General features: G+C 51.8%; 1 protein-coding gene across 3 annotated transcripts in view; it reads right to left on the bottom strand.

Annotated features, from left to right (window-relative positions):
* The window catches only part of AHNAK (AHNAK nucleoprotein), an 83,298-nt gene that overhangs the window by 45,091 nt on the left and 12,344 nt on the right, over positions 1-25,863 (bottom strand). The window contains exons 6-7 of one of the 3 annotated variants that reach the window (XM_045855478.1): positions 15,904-25,653; positions 14,186-15,519 (exon numbers count right to left, since the gene is read on the bottom strand). The exons of 1 other annotated variant lie outside the window; for it this stretch is intronic. In XM_045855478.1, coding sequence (XP_045711434.1) covers positions 14,326-15,519; positions 15,904-25,653 — 10,944 coding nt within the window. In that variant the 3' untranslated portion in view covers positions 14,186-14,325. Of the gene's footprint in view, positions 1-14,185; positions 15,520-15,903; positions 25,654-25,863 lie in introns of those variants that run through there. One more of the 3 variants, XM_045855479.1, reaches the window with a different exon arrangement.

Raw genomic sequence — 25,863 nt, 5'->3', positions numbered from 1 at the left:
TCTGACGAGGGGGGGTGCAGGCAGACAGCATGAACAGCGCTGCGGACAGAAAAACAAAGGGCAGCGTGACCCCGCGGACAGTGTTATGGGGTGGGGGCGGTCAGGGAAGAAGACTTCCAGAAGGAAGTGCTCCCTAAGCGGAAACCCAGAGGATGAGGAGGAAAAGCCTGCTTGAGAGCCGAGGGACTGGAACGTTCGGACTGCAAGAGGGCTGAGCAGGACAGGGCTGACCAGCGCGGTGTGCTCGGTGCAGCGGTTGGCAACGGCCTGCAGGCGAAGCAGAAGGGTCCTCGGGAGACTGGGGTGAGCACCTGCCAGGGGCTTGCTCACAGCCCTGTCCAAGACCTCTCTTCTCTGGGCGAACCTACCTGCAGCCAGGCCGTCCCCATAAAGCGTTCCTGCCCAGCGTTGCACTGTCTCGTGTCGTTTGAGAGTTAACCCCGTGCCCAGGAATACAAAACCACCGAGTCCAGTCCATGTCCGAGTCGAGGCAGCAGGAGACACGCCCCACCCCCCGTGTTTTTCCCTGTGCTTCTCTCTGCCGCCAGTGAAGCCCACCAAAGGTTCTCCGCGGTTGCACAACAGGAACACGGCCAGCACGCCGGGCGGACACGGGGGGCTCGACCGTTTCCCCTTCAGAAGCCATGAAGCACCGAAGAGGAGGGTTGGCAGAACACACCCCACAGGGCTTTTCGCCCGGCCTGCCGGCGAGGTCTGGAAGCACCGTCCAGTGACAAGGACCCTATTAAGCCAAGGTGTTTATTTCCTTTTGATAAACAGTAATATGTAATTTCCCAGTTTGAGGGACAGCCATTACTTCAAACAAAGAGCAGTTACCAAAAACAGTACTTAGAGGGGACTGGCTTTCCTCCATAGGAGGACAGCAGCTCAGTTAAAATAATAATAATAATAATTTTTCGAGAAAGCCCTTGGCTTAAAGCATTCACTTGTTTCTTGGTTATGATTCAAGCAAGAGACAAGTAATCTCGGGACAAACAGGGTGTTCAAACAGAGAGCGAGCAAGGCCCCCTGGACCACCAGCTCTAGTCCGGGGGTTGGGGGGGGGCTGGCCCAGAGTGCCCACACCTGACACGCCCCCCACCCACAACGAAATTCCTAGAATTTATTTTCTAGGAATTTAGACAATCCACACCGGCTGCCTCCACGCTCTCACTTGACCTCCCTAATCTGCCTGAAGGACCCACTTGAGATTCAAGTTGTGAGCCGAGCTTGCACTCTCTCGCAAGTAGAAAAACGCCCCGTCGTTATTCTCTGCTGCCAGCTCACATTCCAGCCCTCCCCACAGCCGCACCGCAGGACGCGGGGGACAGTGGCCTGTGCCCCTGCAGGAGCTAGCGTGCCCAGGTAAAACACAAAACCCAGGCCGCAGGGCGCTGGCTGGAAAAGCCTTTCCCCGCTGCAAAAGCCTGAGTGGGGCCCTTAAGCCCGGCAGCGGCCTGCGCCCCTCTACCCAGGAAGCCCAGGAAACTGCAGCTCAGTATCCCGGGCTGTGTCAGGAACCTGGAGGGCAAAGCTAGGCGGGAATCTACCCATGCTGTTTGGGACACTTTACTAAAAGGCTCTCCTGTCCCAAAATACCCAGAGCCAGCTGCCCACGGGCCTGAAATAACCGCCACGAGGGCCCCAAAGCCCCACGTTTGAATGTAAATAACACAGTGTTAACACAGTAGGCGCCGGCACACTCCAGCATAGCAGTACAAAGCTGTACTCAGAATACAGAGTTGTCAATGGAGGGAAAAGTCTGGACTAAGAGAAAAAGCATGTGTGCCTACACTGTTAGGGGCTTAGGGACCCACCAGGGTAAGGGGGCTAATTCCCACGTCCACGCCCTGGTCTCGAGCACCTTCACGATGGCCTCCCAGGGTCCTCCTTCCCGCTTTTCTATCCCCTGGGCAGTGCATCCAGCCCCACCCCGCCACCGCAGGACTGGAGGTTCGCGACAGTCCAGAGCTCGATAAAAAATCTGCCTGGCAACGGGTCATGAGACCCGAATGCGGACTAGAGATTGGCAGTTGGGCCAAGCGGGGCGTGGCGTAAGCTGCTCCCTGGAGATTGCCGCGGTCCCCTCTCCCTTCCCTTCCTCCCCCTCCCTCCCACTCCTCTGGGACAGTGAAGTCTTTTGGGGAGGCTCTTTTACTGCTTGGATCACAGTGCCGGGGGCTTAAGGGTGTCCTCTGGTTTCTGGCGGGAGCGGGGAAGTTGATGTCGCAAGCGCGCTGCTTTACTTAGGTTGTAAATTCGTTTAGGGCGCCAGGAGGGACTTACACTGATGGGGAGCGGCGCTAAAGTCCCCCTAATGCCACTTGGCCCTGTCTCTGCGGGTCCTCTTTCCTTCCCTCTCCACGCCCTTTCACGTTTGCAGCCGCTCCTTCCAAACCTTCCCTCTCCCCTTCCTGGGGCTTTGCTCCTCCCCTGCCTCCTCCCTCCCAGCTCCCGCCTCTGCCCCAATCTGGGCTCGCTCTTCTGTTTTCTCCATTGATTTCTATTTGCTTCCTTCTTCCTTCCTTTGCGCCCCAGAATGAAGAGCCAGTGGTCCAAGCTGGCTCTTGGCTGGTGGAGGGTCCAGTCCCCTCGTGGGCGGGGCGCGGTTGGTGGTGGAGTGTGAGTGGGTGGGTGGGTGAGTGAATAGGCTGGCTGCTCGGTCCACCCCAAAGCCGGGCGGGTCCCCCTCCTACTAACATCGCTGATTGTTTGCAGGTTGTAAAGCCTGGCTCCAACTGGCCGCAGCCCTGGGGCCTAGCAGGGCCGGCAGCCGAAGGGATAAGAAGGAAGACTGTGTCCACGGTTGGGAACAACTCGGTTCTGCGCAAAATGCCTCTTTGGAGCCCCTCTCACATTCCCAAGCCCTCCCGCAGAAAGGGGGCTCGGCCCCAGAGGGCCCCAGCTGGCCAGAGGGATGGGCGCAGGCCTGGCCTGCCCTCCCACAGCTGCAGACGGGGAAGCCACAGGCTGGGGCCGGCCCAGGGGGCTTCCTGGCTGCCAGAGCGGCAGTCAGGGACAGTGGGTGGGGCTAATTACAATGCAGATGCTTTCATGGACGTTTCTCCCTTATTTATCATCATCCTGGATTATCCTGGAAGTGAAGAGAGGCGAAAGACCCAGGGTGACACCTGGCCAGAGGGACTGGCAGCAACTGAGGAAACTGAACCTGGGCCAAGGGCTCATTTCACTTCGCTGAGGCTTGAAGCCCACCCCCTACTCCCCAAACGGGCAAATCCGTTAAGAGCCTTTCCTTTTCTTTCGGGGACTGGACCGGAAACCAATCAAGCTGCCTGGAGTCTCAAGTTACATCATTCTAAGTTGTCTGTTCCTCTGCTCCCCGTTGTCCCTCCACCCCTCCCCCTTCCTGAGCCTCCCCACCCACCTCACTTCCACACTTGACTCCTGCTGTTCCCTCTGCCTGGAATGCCCTCCCCACGCTCCTCTCCAAACCTTGAAACAGTTATAAACTGTTAACTAGCCGTCTTCCCAGAATGCAGAGGCTTCTCAGGCAAGCCAGACCCACTTGGAATCCTGGCTCTGCGGCTGACTAGCTGTGTGATCCTGAACGTATCTCTTAACTTCTCTGAGCCTCGGTTGCTTTGTCAGCAAGTGAGAAAAATAATACCCACCTCATGGGGTGTTGAAGAAATTAATAAGTATAAAGCAGGCACAACACACATGTAATGCCTAACCAAAGTGAGTTTTCGGTAGTGATAGCTAACATTGACAGTGTTTATTAATGCAGAGCACACGGTGCGTGTTGACTGACATCGTCCTTACCGCACGGCTATGAGAGAGGCACCAGATCATGCCCGTTTTACAGACGAGGAAACCGAGGCACAGAGAGGCTCGATGACTTGCCCCAGATCACACAGCTAGGAAGGCAGCAGAACTGATAGCTGTTATCACTATTATTATTATTATCATTATTATTATTCCCCTCCTAGATCGTAGGTTCGCTGAAAAAAGAGGCTTTGCAAAGTAATAATGGCTGGGATGTTGTTAACAGGTCAAGGCCCTACAGATTTCAAAAGACATCTCCCATTTCCTAAAATCTCAGAAAAAAAATTCCCAACTTCCTTAGGGAAACAGCAACAGCATCATGGGAAAACTTAAAATTAAAATTAAAAGTTTTTTTTCTTAATCAGACCATTTGGCTTGACCCAGGCAGAGCCATCTCCTTCCAGCTCTGTGAGTCTTGGAGACCAATCGCTTGGCTTCTCCGAGCCTCACCTTTCTGCACACTTCTCGCCAGGCCTGGGCGGAGAACCCCGCCGGAGATCTCAGGGGATAGATAAAGCACTGTGTGCACTGGCATGCCCGGTCCAAAGAGAAGGTCTTTTCATTCTTAACCCTTTCCAATCCTTGGCCCCACTACCGGAGAGCCTTTCCATTAAGGCCAGGCCTCAAGCCTGTGGTGGAAAATAACCGAGGTTTTTAAAGGGAACTAAAAGCACCCTCCTCAGCAGAATGTTCCCCACACATTTGCTGTGGCCCTTGGCAGCCTCTGCGGGGCACGCCCAGCCTTCGGAAGCACTTGTGCCTGCCGGGACGACGCCACGGGACCATGGGAGGCTGGTAAACAGCACATGGCATTCTCGGCCCATGGCAGGCATTCATGCCCCGCATTCTTTGTCCTCGTGAGGACAGACAGAGGGCTACTCTGTGTTGCAAAGCCCCAAAGCCAGAACGCAGCTTTCCAAACCCTGAGCGGGAGGGCACGCCAAGGCTGAGGCGCACAGGCCACGGCCGTTTCAAGCGTGCTTGCGAAATGCATTTGCCCAAACTTGGACTTCTCTCTTGAAAACTTGGGTTTACTTGTTAATTCCAAAGGAAAACCGTGGCTCTGTTTCAAGGGAGAAACTTGGCATTCTCCTCGGTCCAGGGACTGAGGTCATGTGGGTCCTGAGAAGGGTCCCCACACCACTACCACTTCGGTGGCATTCCTGCCCCCCAAAAGCATCACCGGAATCTCACCATGAGGCGACATAGGCAAACCCGGACTGAGGGACATTTTCAGACCAACTGGCCTCATACTCTTAAAAAAGCTCAATGTCCTAACGGCAGCAAAAAGCTGAGGAACTGTCCCCATGCAAGGAACTACAGGGACCACAACACCCGAGTGCCACGTGGGATCACGGCCGTGGGTTGAAGCCTCAATAGGAAAAAAGACATTGCTACAAGGAAACTATTGAGCAATTAGGGAAATTTAAATATGGAGTCAAAGCCAGATAATAATATGTCAGTATTAGGTTTCCTGAATTTGAAGGTTGTATTCTGGTGATATAAGAGAATACCCATACGTGCTAAAGTATTTAGGAGTGAAAGGTCACGGCGTCTGCAATTCACTCTCCAACTATTCAGCAAAAATAATGATAATTATAACACACACACACACACACACACACACACACACACACAGGGTCCGGCACAAATAACGCCCCCCCCTTTTATTACAAAATCATAAGCACATGATTCTGTAACATAAGAATATCACACTCAAGCATACCATGGGACATTTTAGGTGAAACGTCCAAATTAAAACTATAAATTATTACACCTATATCGTTACCCTACCAACCACACTCCAGCAGGTGTTACTTCTGCCAGACCCTACATAGAAGGAGAGATGAAAATGAGGGAAATCGGTAAATCTAAGTGAAAGGTATATGGATAAGCATTGTCTTATTCTTGCAACTTCTCTGTTAGTTTGAATTCAAAATCCATACATTTAAAAAGGGAAAGGGAAAAAGGAACATCGGTGACATGCTTAGCTGCACGTCCTGGGTACTTCCCGTGTCACAGCTGACGTGCGGCACCACAGGGCTGAGGTGAGACCCCGAAGGCGGGAGACACATGCCCCCCCCCCACCAGCACCATGCAGACCCTGCTAGGGGCTGTGCCTCTGCTTTGGGCCACCGGAGACCCAGCAGGTCTCAGTAGTGCTGCCCTCGCTCAAACCGTCTGATCCAACTTCCCAGCCACCCAGGAAAATTGGCTGCACGTTCTAATCACATCTTGCCCTTGACGCACAGCGGCCCCATCCGCCTAATGAACCCGCCTGGATCACAGACTGGAGAAACTCTCCAGGGCCTTGGAGAACGCGCGGCTGGCCCTTGTGACACATGAGGAAGCCGAGGCGGGGAGGGATCCTAACTCGTCCAAGGCCCCCTCTGGGCCCACTGACTCCCAGGCCGGTGTGATATTCGGGGTTCTGTCCTGGGAAACTTATCTTCCAGGACTTTTGGCTTCTCGCAAAAATCAAGAGAGGAAGATTTTTGTTTCCCCAAGAAAGTAAATTTTTTAATGTGCAGGTGACATCGAGAGCAGTTCCAAGACAAAGAGAACAAAAATATTCGTAACAAGCCCTGGCTGGTGTGGCTCAGTGGATCGAGCACCAGCCGGCACACCAAAGGGTTGCGGTTTGATTCCCAGCCGGGGCACACGCCTGGGTTGTGGGCCAGGTCCCTGTTTGGGGACCTGGGACCTGGGACATAAGAGGCAACCACACACTGATGTTTCCCCTTCTTTCTCTAACCTCTCTAAAAATAAATAAATAAAATCTTTAAAAATATATTCATAACAGAGAGGAAAGGTCTGGGTATTTCTTCCTGCCTCATGGGGCAGCGCTAGTTCCTGCCGCTGGTTGGTGGTCTCTCCTCTGCCTCAGCTCCCGCTGGGCTCCGGGAACACGGTGTCTTCCCAGACCCCATCAGGCCCAGGGGCAGGACCAGCTTCCCGCTGCCCCTGGGGGGGCTCTCCACCCTTGCCGGCTCCTGGGCCCCTGCCCACCCTCTGCAAACAGTCCCTTATTAAAGTCGCTGTGGCTGAACCACCTTCGAGTGGAATTCTGTTTCCTGTAAGGACCCTGGCAGACTCCGAAAGGAGTTTGAGTTGATGAAAAACACGTACTACTATTTGTGAGCATGGGGTACATTTCAAATTAATTCATTTTTCCAAATGTCCCTTTCCCCACGCCACTTTCCATACAGTCCCACTGCCTAGAGCCAGGGGCAGCGTCGGGCTTCAGTCCCCGCTACGGTTCCATGCTGGAAACTTCCTTCTCAGTCTCCTGAGGCTGCTCCCGCAGGAACTGGGACCTCAGAGTTTAAATCTCGGGAGTCTGGACCCTGCAGGGCTTGGGGGGAGCGACCTGCACCACCCCCAGCAGGGACTGGGAGCACAGGGTGGGTGTGATGAAGGTGGCGGGCAGGAACAGAAAGAAAGGGGAACTGAGAGTGGGCAGGCGGGAGGGGCCCTCCGGGGGCCTCTCCAGGCCCTGGCACTCCTCCGTGGCACCCCTATGCTAAACGGTTGCTGCAGGAGCGGGGCTCCTGTTCCCTGGCCACTGCCTCTGGCCTGGGCCTGATGTAGCAAGAGGGCAGCTAGAAAGCGTCTCCCATCTGAAGGGCCAGTTGCCATCTTTCTCTCCAATCTTACTCGGCAGCCCCGGACTGTCCCCGCCGCGGGGAGGTCACATCTGGACAGGCAGGAGAGCCATCACCATCCTTACCATCCCCGGCAGACGTATCTACGTATCGTTTGCTCATGTACATTTCTAGGGTTCAAAGCATTGCAGCCCTGACTGGCGTGGCTCAGTGGGTTGGGTGGCATCCCGCAAAGGGAAAGGTCGCCGGTTCGATTCCCGGTCAGGGCACAGGCCTGGGTGGCAGGCCAGGTCCCCAGGTGAAGGCATTTGAGAGGCAACCGATCCATGTTTCTCTCACACATTGATGTTTCTCTCCCTCTCTTTCTCTCTCCCTTCCCCTCTCTCTAAAAATAAATTTTAAAAAATCTTTAAAAAAGAAAAAAAAAGCATTCTAGTTTCCTGTGTCCACCGTATCATTTGGTCTGTGGAGGTCAGCAGAGGAGGATTCTGAGGCAAGGGGAGCTCAAAACTTACTTATTGAATAAATGAACACTGAGGGTCATTACTAACTAAGCCTGTATCACCCTTTCTTCATCATTCACACACACACACACTCTTAATTGACAATTATTGGACCACCTGGGTAGTTCTGCCCAGGACATCTTTCCAGCATCCCAGCAGATGTCCCCTGGCTGTGTACACCAGTGCCGGCCACTGTCACCCACTCCTCCCACCCTCCAGACGCCAGGGCTATGCATCGCAGGAGGCACACACACTGTCCTACCCCACGTACCTGTCAGCTTCAGAACTGAGCAAGGGCCAGGAACTGGGCTCCAGCTGGGGCTCAGCGAAAGCACCCTCCGAGGAGCGCAGGCTCAGCTGGGACAGAAGGCAGGTGCACGGGGGCGTGGGGGCCGGTAGGTGTGTGCGCATTCTCACTCCTGGACTCCACACCCACCCCGGAGCCCGCTGTGAAACAACGCACGGCTGTGCCGTGAACGCTACCCCCGTAGACGTGGTGTCCCTGCACAGCAGACAGCCCAAATGCCCGAGGGGACTCTGACCCTATGGACACTGTCCCCAACTTTAGGGACAAGGAAACTGAGGCTCAAGGTGGGTTCAGTATCTGTCCCAATTCACAAACACAGCTGTAAGTCGGTGGTCTCAAGAAAGCGGCAACGGGACCACACACCTCCCTTGTTACGTATCTCTTTCCCAACCCCCAGGGACAGAGGCTGTGCTGGCCGATGCGGGGCAGTGGATGGACGGAGCTGAGCAAGGGCAGGTCGAGTTCACGCCGGGCAGGTCCCACTGCTCTTGCAGAAACCCCCGAGAAGCTGCACACAGAGGGCAGGAGAGGGTGGCAGCTGTCGTCTGGTCTGAGGGTGACGGGAGAGCTGCCCGCACTGGCAGAAAGGTAGCAGCTCTGGGGAGGGCGAGGGCCAAGAGCTTGGTCTCCTTGCTTTGGTGTAAGAGGACATGACCCTCTGCCCAGCAATGTCCAACCGGAAGAGCCCCGTTCTACAAGGCTGCCCCCCCACTGCCCGCCCCACCGGGTACCGTGCGCAGAGCTGGAAATCGAAAGGGGACTATGCTCAGAAGAGACCTGCCATAAGGTTCAGCCCTGACAACAGGGACTCAAAGGAACCTCGAAGGTGTCTCATACAAGCCCAGCAGCCTCACTTATCTCAGAGAGCAAACTGAGGCCCACGCAGGGCAGGTGACTGGAGACCACCCAGCAAAGCTGCGGCCAAGCCAGGATTCGACAGCCGGCCGAGGACTCACAGCCAGATCCTTCCGACCGCTCCAACGGACCTTTCTTAAAACTCCCCTCTGTATCGTTTCGCCAATTTAGAACCATTTCTGAATTGTGTCTTCAGCTCTGAGGTGGCAAAGGTGATGGATGAGTGGGTCCTGGGGCTTGGCCCGCCAGCATAAAGCAGTGGCACGGCCAGCCTCACCAGGAGGACCAGGAAGCCCGGAATCCCTCCCCCTGCCCAGTCACGAAACGGGCAATGCCCCCGGGCGGACCCCGTGTGAACTCAGGGCCCATGTGCAGCCTCCTCCGGCTTCCCCCGCTCGACACAGAACGCCAAGGCACAGGACGTCAGGGTTAATACACAGCTTTATTTGCCTTTGACAGCGTCAAATTTTCTTACATTCTTAATTAGGTTGCCATTAAAGTGCGGGAAAATTTCTTAAACATGATAACAGTTGTTACAAGAAATCAGAACTAATCAGGAAAATGGTGGCCACGAAGGGAACGTTTCTCTTCCAACACACAGAATTGGAAGCCCCTGGTGTTTGGCTCGTGGGTCGGCCCATTGGCACACAGTTCCTAGCTCCCTCTGACTGAAGCCCCCCACTGGCTGGGACCACCACCCCTGGGGGAAAAGCGCTGCTGAAGAGAATTCTAAAACAACACCCACACACCCGGCCTGCCGCCTCCTCTCGGCCCCCTGGGTGTCTGCTGTTCGAGTAGATCCGATTTTAGGAGAAAACAGAGGTCTGGCCCCCCCTCTACTGCCTTCCTACCCCACCCCCACCCCCCTTGCTAACAAAAGCCCCCCAAAGTCCTCCTTGCAATGAAAAAGTGGGTTTCCATTTCCCCAACGCTAACAATGTTCAGTAAAAATGAGGATAATAAACACAAAAGCTTGCATAGTAAACAGGAGCTCTCAGCGTACAATGCAACAACAGCAACAGCACTGAAACCCTCAGGCGGGCACTGCGACTCTGCGTGTGGGCTGGCGGAGCGCGGAGCTCTTGACCTATCTGGGAGGCTCCGGGAGCTTAAGGGCGGCCGGCAAGTCGGCACCTGCCGCCAGCAGAGGCCAGGTCTTCGCACGGCTGCTGAGGCTGTCGGCGTGTTTCTCTTGGGAGGTTATATACAAACACACCCGAAGCTGATGGATCTTTTTATACATCTATGTACACGGAGGCCTGCTACTCTTTCTTTGTGGAAACCACCACCTCCACCTCGGGAAGCTGGATGCCAACCTTCGTCCCACTGTCGTTGCTGGAAGAAGAGGACAGCCGGGACTTCTTGGAGGCCAAGGACACTCCACTCCCCTGTACCTTGCCTGCCTCGTCATCACTTCCAGTCACCTCATAATGACCTTTGCTCTTTGACCCTAATCCACCAAAGGTACCAAATTTCAGCTTCCCATGCTTCCCTTTGACTTTTTCACCTTCCAGCAACACTTCCCCACCTTCGAACTCCAAAGTCCCGGTCGGGGTGGACGGTGCAGAGAACTCCCTTTCGTCGCTGAAGGAATTGGAGCGGTGCTGCGGCTTCTTACTTTTAAACAAGGAGAACTTGGCTTTGGGCGAAGATGCTTCAGCCTCCACTTCTCCCTCCAAGGAGCCTAGGCTGACCTTCGAGCTCTTCAGGTCCCCTTTGGACCCTGAGATGGACGCCTCTGGCGAGCCCGTGACGCCGCCTTTCCCTTTAGTTTTGGAAAAATTGAACTTGGGCATTTTGATTTTGGACTTTTTAAGTTTTACATCGGACTCCTCCCACTCGCACTCCACGGCACCGGGCTGGACACTGGCCTCTGCTTTGGGGAAATTGATATCCACCCCCACTTCTCTGCCAACCAGCTCACGGCCAGAGAAGGTGAATTTGGGGATCTTCATCTTCGGGAATGTTACTTTTCCAGATCTGCTTTCCAAGTGACCTTGAGGCCCAGACACACTCAGCCCAGGACCCTGGAGTCCAATCTGGCCTTTCACACCTCCTCCTGCTTTTGGTCCTGAGAAATGAAGTCCTCCAGCCTCCAAGTTGAGAGCAGAGGAGACCTGGGGTCCTTTCCACTCAACCCCGGAACCTTTGACACTCATATGCCCTTCCCCCAGGCTGAGATCTGGGGCACTGACACCCCCTGAAACGTCCACACCTCCTTTGATTTTCGGGCCCTTCAAGCCAATACCAAAGTCGGACCCTGGAGATGCCGTATGAAGTGAAGGCCCTTTCACACTAATGTCGGGAGCGGCCCCGTGGACACCTATTCCTGGCAGGCTGCCTTTGATTTCAGGGCCGGAAATTTGCCCGGTGGGGAGTTTCACATTCACCCCTTGCAGCTCCATGTCACATGAAGAGGCCTTAATTCCGGGCATCTGGAGGTTCCCTTCTAGGCCTTGAACACCGACGCCTGGAAGACCTCCTCCAAAAGAGGGGCCTTTGAACTCACCGATGCCCCCAAGGCCCCCTTTTACTTTTGGTCCTTCCAAGTTCAAGTCCACATCCGGCGCTGAGATCTGAGGGCCAGAGATCTGAGGCCCTTTCAAGTTCAGTCCTCCGAGGTTCATGTCCACACCCGGCCCCTTTAGATCTCCAGTGACCTGTGGCCCCTTGACGCTAACGTCCAAGTCGGACCCCGGACAGGAGATGCCGAACTGGGGCAGCTTCATGTGGGGAAGCTTAAAACCACCTTCAGGGGTCTCCAAGCTTAGGTCAGGGGCACCTACTGATACTTTAGGGCATTTAATGTCACCAGAGACGGCCAGGTCTCCCTTCACACTTGGTCCTTTCAAGTTCAGGTCCAGGTCAGGTCCGGAGATTTTTGGCATCGAGAGGTTCCCTGAAGGCAAGTCTACTTTTGGCCCCTTCAGAGACAGGTCGGGCCCTGAAAGTTTAACCTGCGGTGAGCTCACGCCTCCTTCAAGCGAGGGCAGCTGGGCATGGGCCTCGGCCACCCCGCCCTCCACTTTCACACCAGGGACGCCGATCTTGGGCATCGAGAACTTGGGGAACTTGATTTTCGATTCTGGACCTTGCAGATCGATGTCTGGCCCTTCCAGTCCCACACCGGGGACATCGCCCTTCACCTTTGGTCCTTTCAAGCCAACATTCACATCAGGGGTGGCGACTTGAGGGGCCGAAACGTTGAATGATGGCGCCTTGACCTTAGCATCTGGGCCCTCGATGTTGATATCAGGCGCATCCAAGTTTGCCTGCACCCTGGGGCCTTTCAAGCTGCCCTCCATCTTGGGCCCTGACACATCCACACCCGGCACCTTCAGCTTGATGTCAGGACCTTCCACATTCAGCCCTGGTGAAGACATATCCAGCTCACGGACCTGGATTTCACCCTCCACTTTGGGGGCCTCCGCTTTAAATTTGGGCGATTTAATGTCAAATTCTACATCCGGGAAGTACATTTTTCCAAACATACTTTTCTTGGTTCTTGGAGATTTCGCGTCGACTTTAAGTGCGGCGTCTGGCCCGGTCACGCTGACGTCTACATCAGGAGCCTTCAAACTGGCGTCGATCTCGCCCCCGGGAACATTCAAATCAAAGCCTTGTTTCTTGGTTTTAATTTTAGGGCCACTCATGTGGATTTTAGGCATTTTAAATTTACTTTTCTTGCCCTTGCCACCAACACTGATGTCAGGAGTCTCAACGTTCAGCTCTGCCTCAGGAACAGTCACATCAACCGAAGGTGACTTCAGGTCAGCTTTGGGGCCTTTTGCCCCAAATCCAAACTTGGGTTTCTTCAATTTGGGGACTTTAACATCTGGTCCCTCAATGTTCACATCTGGGCTCTCCAGGTGCATGTCTAAGTTTGGAGTGTCTAGATCGACATTAGGCCCCTTCAGGTCCAGTTCTCCGCCTTCTAATTTGGGACCAGAAATTCCAATTTTGGGTGCCTTGAGGTGCAAATCGACATCAGGAACAGTTACTTTGGGGGCAGATATATCCAGTGATGGCATCTTCAAATGCGGGCCGCTGAGTTTGGCATCAGGGCCTTCAAAATCCAAACCTGGACCCTTAAGGTCTACTTCTGGGCCTTGGAAATTACCTTTCATCTTAGGGACAGACACATCAAAGTCTCCTTTGACTTTGGGTCCTTTCAAATCTAGATCAACATCAGGCATGGAGATTTTGGGAGCTTTGATATTAATCTCAGGCATCTTGAACTTGGGACCCTTCAGTTTCGCATCAGGACCTTCGATATTCACATCTGCAACATCAATGCCCACCTTGGGTCCTGAGACATCAATGTCAGCTTTGGGCAAGTTCACATCTATTTCTGGGCCCTCTCCTTTGAAGCCAGGCATGCTGAACTTGGGCATCTTCACCTTGGGCATCTTCAGGTGCCAGTCTGGGCCATGAACGTCCACATCAGGAGCATCAATGTCCACTTTGGGCCCTTTGATGTCAATTCCAGGGCCCTTGAGGTCACCTTCCACCTTAGGCAGGGAAACATCCACATCGCCCTTTACTTTGGGACCTTTCAGGTTTAAGTCAATGTCAGGCATGGAGATCTTAGGAGCTTTGATGTTCATCTCGGGCATCTTGAACTTGGGGCCCTTCAGTTTTGCATCTGGACCTTCGATATTCACATCTGGAACATCAATGTCCACCTTGGGTCCTGAGACACCAATGTCAGCCTTGGGCAGGTTCACATCCACATCAGGGCCTTCTCCTTTGAAGCCTGGCATGCTGAACTTGGGCATTTTCACCTTGGGCATCTTCAGGTGCCAGTCCGGGACCATGAACATCCACATCTGGGACATCGATGTCCACTTTAGGGCCCTTGATGTCAATTCCAGGGCCCTTGAGGTCACCTTCCACTTTGGGCAGAGACACATCCACATCTCCCTTCACTTTGGGGCCCTTCAGATTCAGGTCAACCTCAGGCATGGAGATCTTGGGTGCTTTGAGGTGCAGGTCAGGCATCTTGAACTTGGGACCCTTCAGTTTTGCATCTGGACCTTCGATATTCACATCTGGAACATCAATGTCCACCTTGGGTCCTGAGACACCAATGTCAGCCTTGGGCAGGTTCACATCCACATCAGGGCCTTCTCCTTTGAAGCCTGGCATGCTGAACTTGGGCATTTTCACCTTGGGCATCTTCAGGTGCCAGTCCGGGCCATGAACATCCACATCCGGGACATCGATGTCCACTTTAGGGCCCTTGATGTCAACTTCAGGGCCCTTGAGGTCACCTTCCACTTTGGGCAGAGACACATCCACATCTCCCTTCACTTTTGGGGCCCTTCAGATTCAGGTCAACCTCAGGCATGGAGATCTTGGGTGCTTTGAGGTGCAGGTCAGGCATTTTAAACTTGGGGCCCTTCAGTTTCCCTTCTGGGCCATGAATGTCAATGTCAGGAGTGTCTATGTCCAGCTTAGGGCCTTTAACATCCACTTTGGGGCCTTTCAGATCTCCTTCTAGTTTAGGAACAGAAATGTCCAAATCTCCTTTTACCTTTGGTCCTTTCAAGTTCAAATCAATGTCACTCATGGAGATTTGTGGGGTTTTGAAATGCACATCAGGCATCTTAAATTTAGGTCCTTTGAGTTTCCCTTCAGGACCCTCAATGTCCATCTCTGGCCCTTTCAGATCACCTTCCACCTTAGGCAGTGAAAGGTCCACATCACCCTTTGCCTTTGGCCCTTTCAGGTTTAAGTCAAAGTCAGGCATGGAGATCTTGGGGGCTTTAATGTGCATCTCTGGCATCTTAAACTTGGGCCCCTTCAGTTTTCCTTCTGGACCTTCAATATTGATATCAGGAGTATCAATGTCCAATTTGGGGCCCTTGATGTCCACCTCAGGGCCTTTGAGGTCACCTTCCACTTTAGGCAGAGAGACATCCACATTACCCTTCACTTTGGGGCCCTTCAAGTTTAAGTCAAGGTCAGGCATGGAGATTTTGGGAGCTTTGATGTTCATCTCAGGCATCTTGAACTTGGGACCCTTCAGTTTCGCATCTGGACCTTCGATATTCACATCTGGAACATCAATGCCCACCTTGGGTCCTGAGACATCAATGTCAGCTTTGGGCAAGTTCACATCTATTTCTGGGCCCTCTCCTTTGAAGCCAGGCATGCTGAACTTGGGCATCTTCACCTTGGGCATCTTCAGGTGCCAGTCTGGGCCATGAACGTCCACATCAGGAGCATCAATGTCCACTTTGGGCCCTTTGATGTCAATTCCAGGGCCCTTGAGGTCACCTTCCACCTTAGGCAGGGAAACATCCACATCGCCCTTTACTTTGGGACCTTTCAGGTTTAAGTCAATGTCAGGCATGGAGATCTTAGGAGCTTTGATGTTCATCTCGGGCATCTTGAACTTGGGGCCCTTCAGTTTTGCATCTGGACCTTCGATATTCACATCTGGAACATCAATGTCCACCTTGGGTCCTGAGACACCAATGTCAGCCTTGGGCAGGTCCACATCCACATCAGGGCCTTCTCCTTTGAAGCCTGGCATGCTGAACTTGGGCATTTTCACCTTGGGCATCTTCAGGTGCCAGTCCGGGCCATGAACATCCACATCTGGGACATCGATGTCCACTTTAGGGCCCTTGATGTCAACTTCAGGGCCCTTGAGGTCACCTTCCACTTTGGGCAGAGACACATCCACATCTCCCTTCACTTTGGGGCCCTTCAGATTCAGGTCAACCTCAGGCATGGAGATCTTGGGTGCTTTGAGGTGCAGGTCAGGCATTTTAAACTTGGGGCCCTTCAGTTTCCCTTCTGGGCCATGAATGTCAATGTCAGGAGTGTCTATGTCCACCTTGGGTCCTGAGATGTCAATGTCAGCCTTGGGGAGGTTCACATCCACCTCAGGGCCTTCTCCTTTGAAGCCAGGCATGCTGAACTTGGGCATTTTTATCTTAGGCATCTTCAGGTGCCAATCTGGGCCTTGAACATCCACATCTGGTGCATCAATGTCCACTTTGGGGGCTTTGATATCCACTTCAGGGCCTTTCAGGTCACCTTCCACCTTAGGCAGGGAAACATCCACATCTCCTTTGACCTTAGGACCTTTCAGATGCAAATCAAAGTCAGGCATGGAGATCTTGGGGGCTTTGATGTTCATCTCGGGCATCTTGAATTTAGGACCTTTCAGTTTTCCTTCTGGCCCTTCAATGTTCACATCAGGGCCTTCAATGTCCACTTTGGGTCCTGAGACATCAATGTCGGCCTTGGGCAGGTTCACATCCACATCAGGGCCCTCTCCTTTGAAGCCAGGCATGCTGATCTTTGGCATTTTTATCTTGGGCATCTTCAGGTGCCAGTCTGGGCCTTGGACATCCACATCTGGTGCATCAATGTCCACTTTGGGGCCTTTGATGTCGAATTCAGGGCCTTTCAGGTCACCTTCAACCTTAGGCAGGGAAACATCCACATCACCCTTTACTTTGGGGCCTTTCAGGTTTAAATCAATGTCAGGCATGGAGATCTTGGGAGCCTTTATGTGCATTTCTGGCATCTTAAATTTGGGTCCTTTCAGTTTCCCCTCTGGGCCTTCAATGTTAATATCAGGGGTGTCAATGTCCACTTTGGGGCCCTTGATGTCCACCTCAGGGCCTTTGAGGTCACCTTCCACTTTTGGCAAAGACACATCCACATCTCCCTTCATTTTGGGGCCCTTCAGGTTCAAATCAAAATCAGGCATGGAGATCTTGGGAGCTTTGATGTTCATCTCGGGCATCTTGAACTTGGGGCCCTTCAGTTTTGCATCTGGACCTTCGATATTCACATCTGGAACATCAATGTCCACCTTGGGTCCAGTAACATCGATGTCAGCCTTGGGCAGGTTCACATCCACATCAGGGCCCTCTCCTTTGAAGCCAGGCATGCTGAACTTGGGCATTTTCATCTTGGGCATCTTCAGGTGCCAGTCTGGGCCATGAACATCCACATCTGGGACATCGACGCCCACTTTGGGCCCTTTGATGTCAACCCCTGACAATTTTAGATCTCCTTCTACTTTGGGCAGAGAAACATCCACATCACCTTTTACTTTGGGGCCCTTCAGGTTTAAGTCAATGTCAGGCATGGAGAGCTTGGGAGCTTTGATATTCACGTCAGGCATCTTGATTTTGGGACCTTTTAAGCCTCCTTCTAGACCTTCCACATTGACTTCTGGGCCCTCGATGTCCATTTTAGGAGCCTCCATGTGGATATCTCCTTTTGGTAGATCCACAGCCACATCCGGCCCTTCTGCTTTCAAGCCAGGCACACCAAATTTGGGCATTTTCATCTTGGGCATTTTCAAATTCCACTCTGGGCCATGTACATCCACATCAGGTGCATCAAGATGAACTTCTGGTGCCTTAAGATCCACCTGTGGTCCTTTCAAGTCACCTTCTAAGTTGGGACCTGTAACATCTAAGTCTCCTTTGACTTTAGGACCTTTCAGATTTAACTCCACATCAGGCATAGAAACTTTAGGAGATGAAATACTCAAAAAAGGCATTTTGAACTTGGACCCTTTTACTTTTCCTTGGACCTCAACATCAGGAGCATTGATATCAACTTTGGGGCCTGTTACATCGATATCTGGCTTTTTAACTTTGACATCCACCTCGGGTGTCTGAACTTTGGAGCCCGAAAAATTAAATTTGGGAAGCTTAAAACGAGATTTCTTTGCTTTGCCTTCAACATTAAGCTTAGGACCAGAAATGTCCACTTCTGGGCCCTTTACGTCCAACTTGGGAGCTTTAATGTCACCTTCCAACTTGGGCCCAGAAACATCCACATCTCCCTTAAGCTTCGAGCCTTTCAAATTCAAGTCAATTTCTGGCATGGAGATCTTGGGCATGTTTACATGCATGTCAGGCATCTTCAGTTTGGGGCCTTTTAATTTGCCTTCTGGGCCATGAATGTCAACCTCTGGAGCATCCAAATCTATCTTCGGGCCCTTGATGTCAATACTAGGCCCCTTCAAATCACCTTCAACAGTTGGAAGTGAAACATCGACCTCTCCTTTCATTTTAGGGCCTTTTAGATTGAGATCTAAATCTGGCATTGATATCTTAGGAGCTTTGATGTTCATCTCGGGCATCTTGAACTTGGGGCCCTTCAGTTTTGCATCTGGACCTTCGATATTCACATCTGGAACATCAATGTCCACCTTGGGTCCTGAGACATCAATATCGCCTTTGGGCAGGTTCACATCCACCTCAGGGCCTTCTCCTTTGAAGCCAGGCATGCTGAACTTGGGCATTTTCATTTTGGGCATCTTCAGGTGCCAGTCCGGGCCATGAACATCCACATCTGGGACATCGATGTCCACTTTAGGGCCTTTGATGTCAACTTCAGGAACTTTAATGTCACCTTCCACTTTTGGTAAAGACACATCCACATCTCCCTTCACTTTGGGGCCTTTCAGGTTAAGATCAATGTCAGGCATGGAGATCTTAGGAGCTTTGATGTTCATCTCGGGCATCTTGAACTTGGGACCCTTCAGTTTTGCATCTGGACCTTCAATATTCACATCTGGAACATCAATGTCCACCTTGGGTCCTGAGACACCAATGTCAGCCTTGGGCAGGTTCACATCCACATCAGGGCCTTCTCCTTTGAAGCCTGGCATGCTGAACTTGGGCATTTTCACCTTGGGCATCTTCAGGTGCCAGTCCGGGCCATGAACATCCACATCTGGGACATCGACGCCCACTTTGGGGCCTTTGATGTCAACTTCAGGACCTTTCAGGTCACCTTCCACCTTAGGGAGGGAAACATCCACATCACCTTTTACTTTTGGGCCTTTCAGATGCAAATCAAAGTCAGGCATGGAGATCTTGGGGGCTTTGATGTTCATCTCAGGCATCTTGAATTTAGGACCTTTCAACTTTCCTTCTGGCCCTTCAATGTTCACATCAGGGCCCTCAATGTCCACCTTTGGTCCGGTAACATCAATATCGGCCTTGGGCAGGTTCACATCCACTTCTGGGCCCTCTCCTTTGAAGCCAGGCATGCTGAACTTGGGCATTTTCATCTTAGGCATCTTCAGGTGCCAGTCTGGTCCATGAACGTCCACATCTGGGACATCGATGTCCACTTTGGGGCCCTTGAGGTCAACTTCAGGGCCTTTCAGATCTCCTTCTACCTTGGGACCTGTGACTTCCATGCCTCCTTTCATTTTTGGACCTGTTAGATTAAGATCAATATCTGGCATGGATATCTTTGGAGTCTTAAAATGCATTTCAGGCATCTTAAACTTTGGACTTTTCCACTTCCCTTCAGGTCCTTCAATATTCACATCAGGACCTTCAATGTCCACTTTGGGTCCTGAGACGTCAATGTCAGCCTTGGGCAGGTTCACATCCACATCAGGGCCTTCTCCTTTGAAGCCTGGCATGCTGAACTTGGGCATTTTCACCTTGGGCATCTTCAGATGCCAGTCTGGGCCATGAACATCCACATCTGGTGCATCAATGTCCACTTTGGGGCCCTTGATGTCAACCTCAGGACCTTCAACTTTAGGCAGAGAAACATCCACATCACCCTTTACTTTTGGGCCTTTCAGATGCAAATCAAAGTCAGGCATGGAGATCTTAGGGGCTTTGATGTTCATCTCAGGCATCTTGAATTTAGGACCTTTCAGTTTTCCTTCTGGCCCTTCAATGTTCACATCAGGGCCTTCAATGTCCACTTTGGGTCCTGAGACATCAATGTCGGCCTTGGGCAGGTTCACATCCACTTCTGGGCCCTCTCCTTTGAAGCCAGGCATGCTGAACTTTGGCATTTTCATCTTGGGCATCTTCAGGTGCCAGTCTGGGCCATGAACTTCAGGAGCACTTATGTCTACTTTGGGGCCCTTGATGTTCACATCTGGTACTTGACCTTCTACCTTGGGCACAGACACATCAACATCCCCCTTGATTTTAGGTCCTTTCAGATTCAGGTCCACATCAGGCATAGAAATATTTGGGGCTTTGAAATGCATGTCAGGCATCTTGAACTTGGGGCCTTTCAATTTGCCTTCTGGTCCTTCAATGTCGATATCTGGCCCACTGATGTCACCTTTGAGGTCACCTTCCAATTTGGGAACATCTACATCCACCTCTCCTTTGACCTTAGGGCTTTTTAAGTGTAGATTGAGGTCTGGCATGGAGATTTTGGGAGCTTTAAAATGCATGTCTGGCATCTTAAATTTAGGACTTTTCCATTTGCCATCTGGGCCTTCCACAGCTACATCTGGCACTTCAACATCCAATTTGGGGCCCTTGACATCCAATTCTGGACCCTTGAACTCTCCTTCCATCTTTGGGGCAGAAACATCCAAGTCTCCTTTCATTTTAGGCCCCTTTAAGTTGAAGTCAACATCAGGCATGGAGATTTTGGGAGCATGAAAGTGCATCTCTGGCATCTTGAACTTCGGGCCTTTCAGTTTTCCTTCTGGGCCTTCAAGGCTCACATCTGGGGCTTCAATGTCAACCTTGGGTCCAGAGATGTCAATGTCAGCCTTGGGCAGGTTCACATCCACTTCTGGGCCCTCTCCTTTGAAGCCAGGCATGCTGAACTTGGGCATTTTCACCTTGGGCATCTTCAGGTGCCAGTCTGGGCCGTGAACATCCACATCTGGGACATCAATGTCCACTTTGGGCCCTTTGATGTCCACATCTGGCACTTTCATTTCACCTTCTATCTTGGGCACAGACACATCCACATCCCCTTTGACTTTGGGGCCTTTCAAGTGTACATCAGGCATGGAGATCTTTGGGGTCTTGAAGTGCATCTCAGGCATCTTAAACTTGGGACCTTTCAACTTTGCATCAGGACATTCCAGATCGACGTCAGGCAACTCCACGTCCACGCTGGGGCCCTTCAAGTCTCCCTCCAATTTTGGCACCGACACATCCACATCCCCTTTGACTTTGGGGCCTTTCAAGTGTAAGTCTACATCAGGCATGGAGATCTTGGGGGTCTTGAAGTGCATCTCTGGCATCTTGAACTTGGGACCCTTCAGCTTCCCTTCTGGTCCTTCAAAGCTTACATCTGGGGCTTCAATGTCAACCTTGGGTCCAGAGATGTCAATGTCAGCCTTGGGCAGGTTCACATCCACTTCTGGGCCCTCTGCTTTGAAGCCAGGCATGCTGAACTTGGGCATTTTCATCTTGGGCATCTTCAGGTGCCAGTCTGGGCCGTGCACGTCCACGTCTGGGACATCAATGTCCACTTTGGGCCCTTTGATGTCCACATCTGGCACTTTCATTTCACCTTCTATCTTGGGCACAGACACATCCACATCCCCTTTGACTTTGGGGCCTTTCAAGTGTAAGTCTACATCAGGCATGGAGATCTTGGGGGTCTTGAAGTGCATCTCAGGCATCTTAAACTTGGGACCCTTCAACTTTGCATCAGGACATTCTAGATCGACGTCAGGCAACTCCACGTCCACGCTGGGGCCCTTCAAATCTCCCTCCAATTTTGGCACCGACACATCCACATCCCCTTTGACTTTGGGGCCTTTCAAGTGTACATCAGGCATGGAGATCTTGGGGGTCTTGAAGTGCATCTCAGGCATCTTAAACTTGGGACCCTTCAACTTTGCATCAGGACATTCCAGATCGACATCAGGCACCTCCACATCCACACTGGGACCTTTGATATCAACTTGTGGACCTCTGATATCCCCTTCTAGTTCTGGCATAGAAGCATCTATCTCGCCTTTCAGTTTGGGTCCCTTCAAATTCAAGTCCACATCTGGCATGGATATCTTGGAAGTTTTGATATTCAATTTAGGCATCTTAAATTTAGAGCCTTTCAATTTTCCTTCTGGTCCCTCAATATCCAAATCAGGAGCATCAATGTCCACTTTGGGGCCAGAAACACTAATGTCGGCCTTTGGCAAGTTCACATCCACTTCTGGGCCCTCTCCTTTGAAGCCAGGCATGCTGAACTTGGGCATTTTCACCTTGGGCATCTTCAGGTGCCAGTCTGGGCCGTGAACGTCCACATCTGGGACATCAACGTCCACTTTGGGGCCTTTGATGTCCACATCTGGCACTTTCATTTCACCTTCTATCTTGGGCACTGACACATCCACATCCCCTTTGACTTTGGGGCCTTTCAAGTGTACATCAGGCATGGAGATCTTGGGAGTCTTGAAGTGCATCTCAGGCATCTTAAATTTAGGGCCTTTTATCTTTCCTTCAGGACATTCAATATCAATATCACCAACATCCACATCCACCTGAGGAGCTTTCACATCTACTTCAGGCAATTTTAGGTCTCCTTCCACTTTAGGAAGGGAAACATCCACATCAGTCTTCAGTTTAGGGCCTTTCAGATTAAGTCCAACATCAGGCATAGAAATTTTGTGTGTCTGTATACTCATGCTTGGCATTTTGAACTTGGGACCCTTTAGCTTCCCCTCTGGACCTTCAAGAGTCACCTCTGGGGCACTGATGTCTGCCTTGGGTCCAGAGACACTAATGTCAGCCTTGGGAAGGTTCACATCCACTTCTGGGCCTTCTCCTTTGAAGCCAGGCATGCTGAACTTGGGCATTTTCACTTTGGGCATCTTCAGGTGCCAGTCTGGGCCATGAACTCCCACATCTGGTGCATTGATATCCACTTTGGGCCCTTTCATGTCAACATCAGGAGCTTTTATCTCTCCTTCTACTTTTGGTACTGTAACATCAAAATCTCCTTTCATTTTAGGACCTTTCAAATGCAAACCAACATCTGGCATGTTTATCTTCTGAGGCTTTATGTTCATTTCTGGCATCTTAAATTTAGGACCCTTTAGTTTTGCATCTGGACCTTCAATGTTCACATCTGGAACTTCCACTTCCACCTTGGGTCCTGAGACATCAATGTCAGCCTTGGGCAGGTTCACATCCACCTCAGGGCCTTCTCCTTTGAAGCCAGGCATGCTGAACTTGGGCATTTTCATCTTGGGCATCTTCAGGTGCCAGTCTGGGCCGTGAACGTCCACATCTGGGGCACTGACATCAACCTTGGGTCCTTTGAGATTGACATCTGGCACTTTTATTTCACCTTCTACATCAGGCAAAGACACATCTGCATCTCCCTTCAGTTTTGGTCCCTTAAGATTCAGGTTCACATCAGGCATGGAGATCTTGGGAGCCTTGAAGTGCATCTCTGGCATCTTGAACTTGGGACCCTTCAGCTTCCCATCTGGTCCCTCCAGGCTCACATCTGGGGCTTCAATGTCAACCTTGGGTCCAGAGATGTCAATGTCGGCCTTGGGCAGGTTCACATCCACTTCTGGGCCCTCTCCTTTGAAGCCAGGCATGCTGAACTTGGGCATTTTCATCTTGGGCATCTTCAAGTTCCAGTCTGGGCCGTGAACATCCACATCTGGGACATCAATGTCCACTTTGGGGCCTTTGATGTCCACATCTGGCACTTTCATTTCACCTTCTATCTTGGGCACAGACACATCCACATCCCCTTTGACTTTGGGGCCTTTCAAGTGTACATCAGGCATGGAGATCTTGGGAGCCTTGAAGTGCATCTCAGGCATCTTGAACTTGGGACCCTTCAGCTTCCCATCTGGTCCCTCCAGGCTCACATCTGGGGCTTCAATGTCAACCTTGGGTCCAGAGATGTCAATGTCGGCCTTGGGCAGGTTCACATCCACTTCTGGGCCTTCTCCTTTGAAGCCAGGCATGCTGAACTTGGGCATTTTCATCTTGGGCATCTTCAGGCCCCAGTCTCCACCTTGTACGTCCACATCTGGTGCTTTCACATCTACCTTGGGGCCTTTGATTTCCACGTCTGGAACTTTCACCTCGCCTTCTATTTTTGGTGCAGACATATCTAAATTTCCTTTCATTTTGGGTCCTTTAAGATCGAGGTCAACATCAGGCAGAGTCATCTTAGGAGCTTTGAAGTGCATTTCAGGCATCTTAAACTTGGGGCCTTTCAACTTCCCTTCAGGTCCTTCAAGGCTCAGATCTGGAGCACTGACATCTACCTTGGGTGCAGAAAGGTCCACATCAGGCTTGGGCAGATTCACATCCAGTTCCGGGCCCTCTCCTTTGAGACTAGGCATGGTGAATTTGGGCATTTTCATCTTGGGCATCTTTAGGTTCCAATCAGGACCATGAACTTCAACATCTGGGGCACCGACATCTACTTTTGGCCCTTTCAGGTCACCTTCCAGCTTTGGCACTGTGACATCATATTCTCCCTTTACTTTAGGACCTTTCATATGCAAATCCACATCAGGCATGGAGATCTTTGGGGCCTTGATGTTCATCTCAGGCATCTTGAACTTGGGACCCTTCAGCTTTCCTTCTGGTCCTTCAATGCTCACATCTGGAACTTCAACATCAACCTTGGGTCCTGAGATGTCAATGTCGGCCTTGGGCAGGTTCACATCCACTTCTGGGCCCTCTGCTTTGAAGCCAGGCATGCTGAACTTGGGCATTTTCATCTTGGGCATCTTCAGGTGCCAGTCTGGGCCGTGCACGTCCACATCCGGGGCATCGATGTCCACTTTGGCACTTTTGAGTTCAACATCGGGAACTTTAATCTCACCTTCAATCTTTGGTGTTGTGACATCATATTCTCCTTTTACACTAGGGCCTTTCAAATGTACATCAGGCATGGAGATCTTTGGGGCTTTGATGTTCATCTCAGGCATCTTGAACTTGGGTCCTTTCAATTTTCCTTCTGGTCCCTCAATTCTCACGTCGGGAGCACTAACATCTACCTTGGGCCCAGAAATGCCCACATCAGGCTTGGGCAGGTTCACGTCCACATCTGGGCCCTCTGCCTTGAGCCCTGGCACGCTGAACTTGGGCATTTTCATCTTGGGCATCTTCAGATGCCAGTCAGGGCCGTGAACATCCACATCTGGAGCGTTAATGTTCACCTGGGGGCCTTTCAGTTCCCCTTCGAGTTTTGGTGCTGTGACATCATACTCTCCTTTTATCTTGGTGCCTTTGACATGTAGCTCTACGTCAGGCATGGAGATCTTGGGTGTCTTGGCACTCACTTCAGGCAACTGAACATCAGGGCCTTTGAGTTCACCCCTCAGGCCTCCTATGTTGACGTCTGGGGCTTCCACGTTGACCTTGGGCCCTGTAATACTGGCATGTCCTTTGGGCAGATTCACATCTACGTCGGGACCTTCCCCTTTGACTCCGGGAGTGCTGAACTTGGGCATCTTCATCTTGGGCATTTTCAGGTTCCACTCTGGGCCATGAAGGTCCACATCTGGGGCACTGACGTCCACTTTGGGGCCTTTGACATTGACTTCAGGGACTTTGACTTTCCCTTCTACTTTCGGGAGTGTGACATCTGCACTCCCTTTCACTCGAGGTGCACCCACAGTTAGGTCTACATCTGCCATAGAGATACTGCAGGTTCCGACTTTCCCAGGAGAACCACTCAGCCTGGGTCCTGCCAGGGTGCCCTCTAGGCTGGGTGTCTCTATGTCCACTTTGGAGCCTTTAACTGCCACTTGAGGGCCCTTAACATCACCTTGCACCTCCTGAGTGGAAACTTTAATATCTCCTTTCAGTTTGGAGGACCCAAGGGTCAGATCCACCTCCTGCAAGGAGATTTTAGGTTTCTGAATAATCATTTCAGGATTCTTGACTTTAGTACCCTTTACCTTCCCTTCCAGCCCCCCAGTAGCAACCTTAGGCGGGCTGACATGCCCAGAGACCCCAGGAAGAGCCGCTTCACCTGTGGGTAATGTCACATCAACTCCAGCTCCTTCTCCCTTAGAACCCGAGGCGGAGAATTTGGGGACTTTCAT

This window comes from Phyllostomus hastatus, unplaced genomic scaffold, assembly GCF_019186645.2.
Source record: "Phyllostomus hastatus isolate PE091 unplaced genomic scaffold, TTU_PhHast_1.1 phas_scaffold_11, whole genome shotgun sequence".
NCBI classification, from domain to species: Eukaryota; Metazoa; Chordata; class Mammalia; order Chiroptera; family Phyllostomidae; genus Phyllostomus; species Phyllostomus hastatus.
This window is presented reverse-complemented; position numbering and strand designations above follow the sequence as displayed.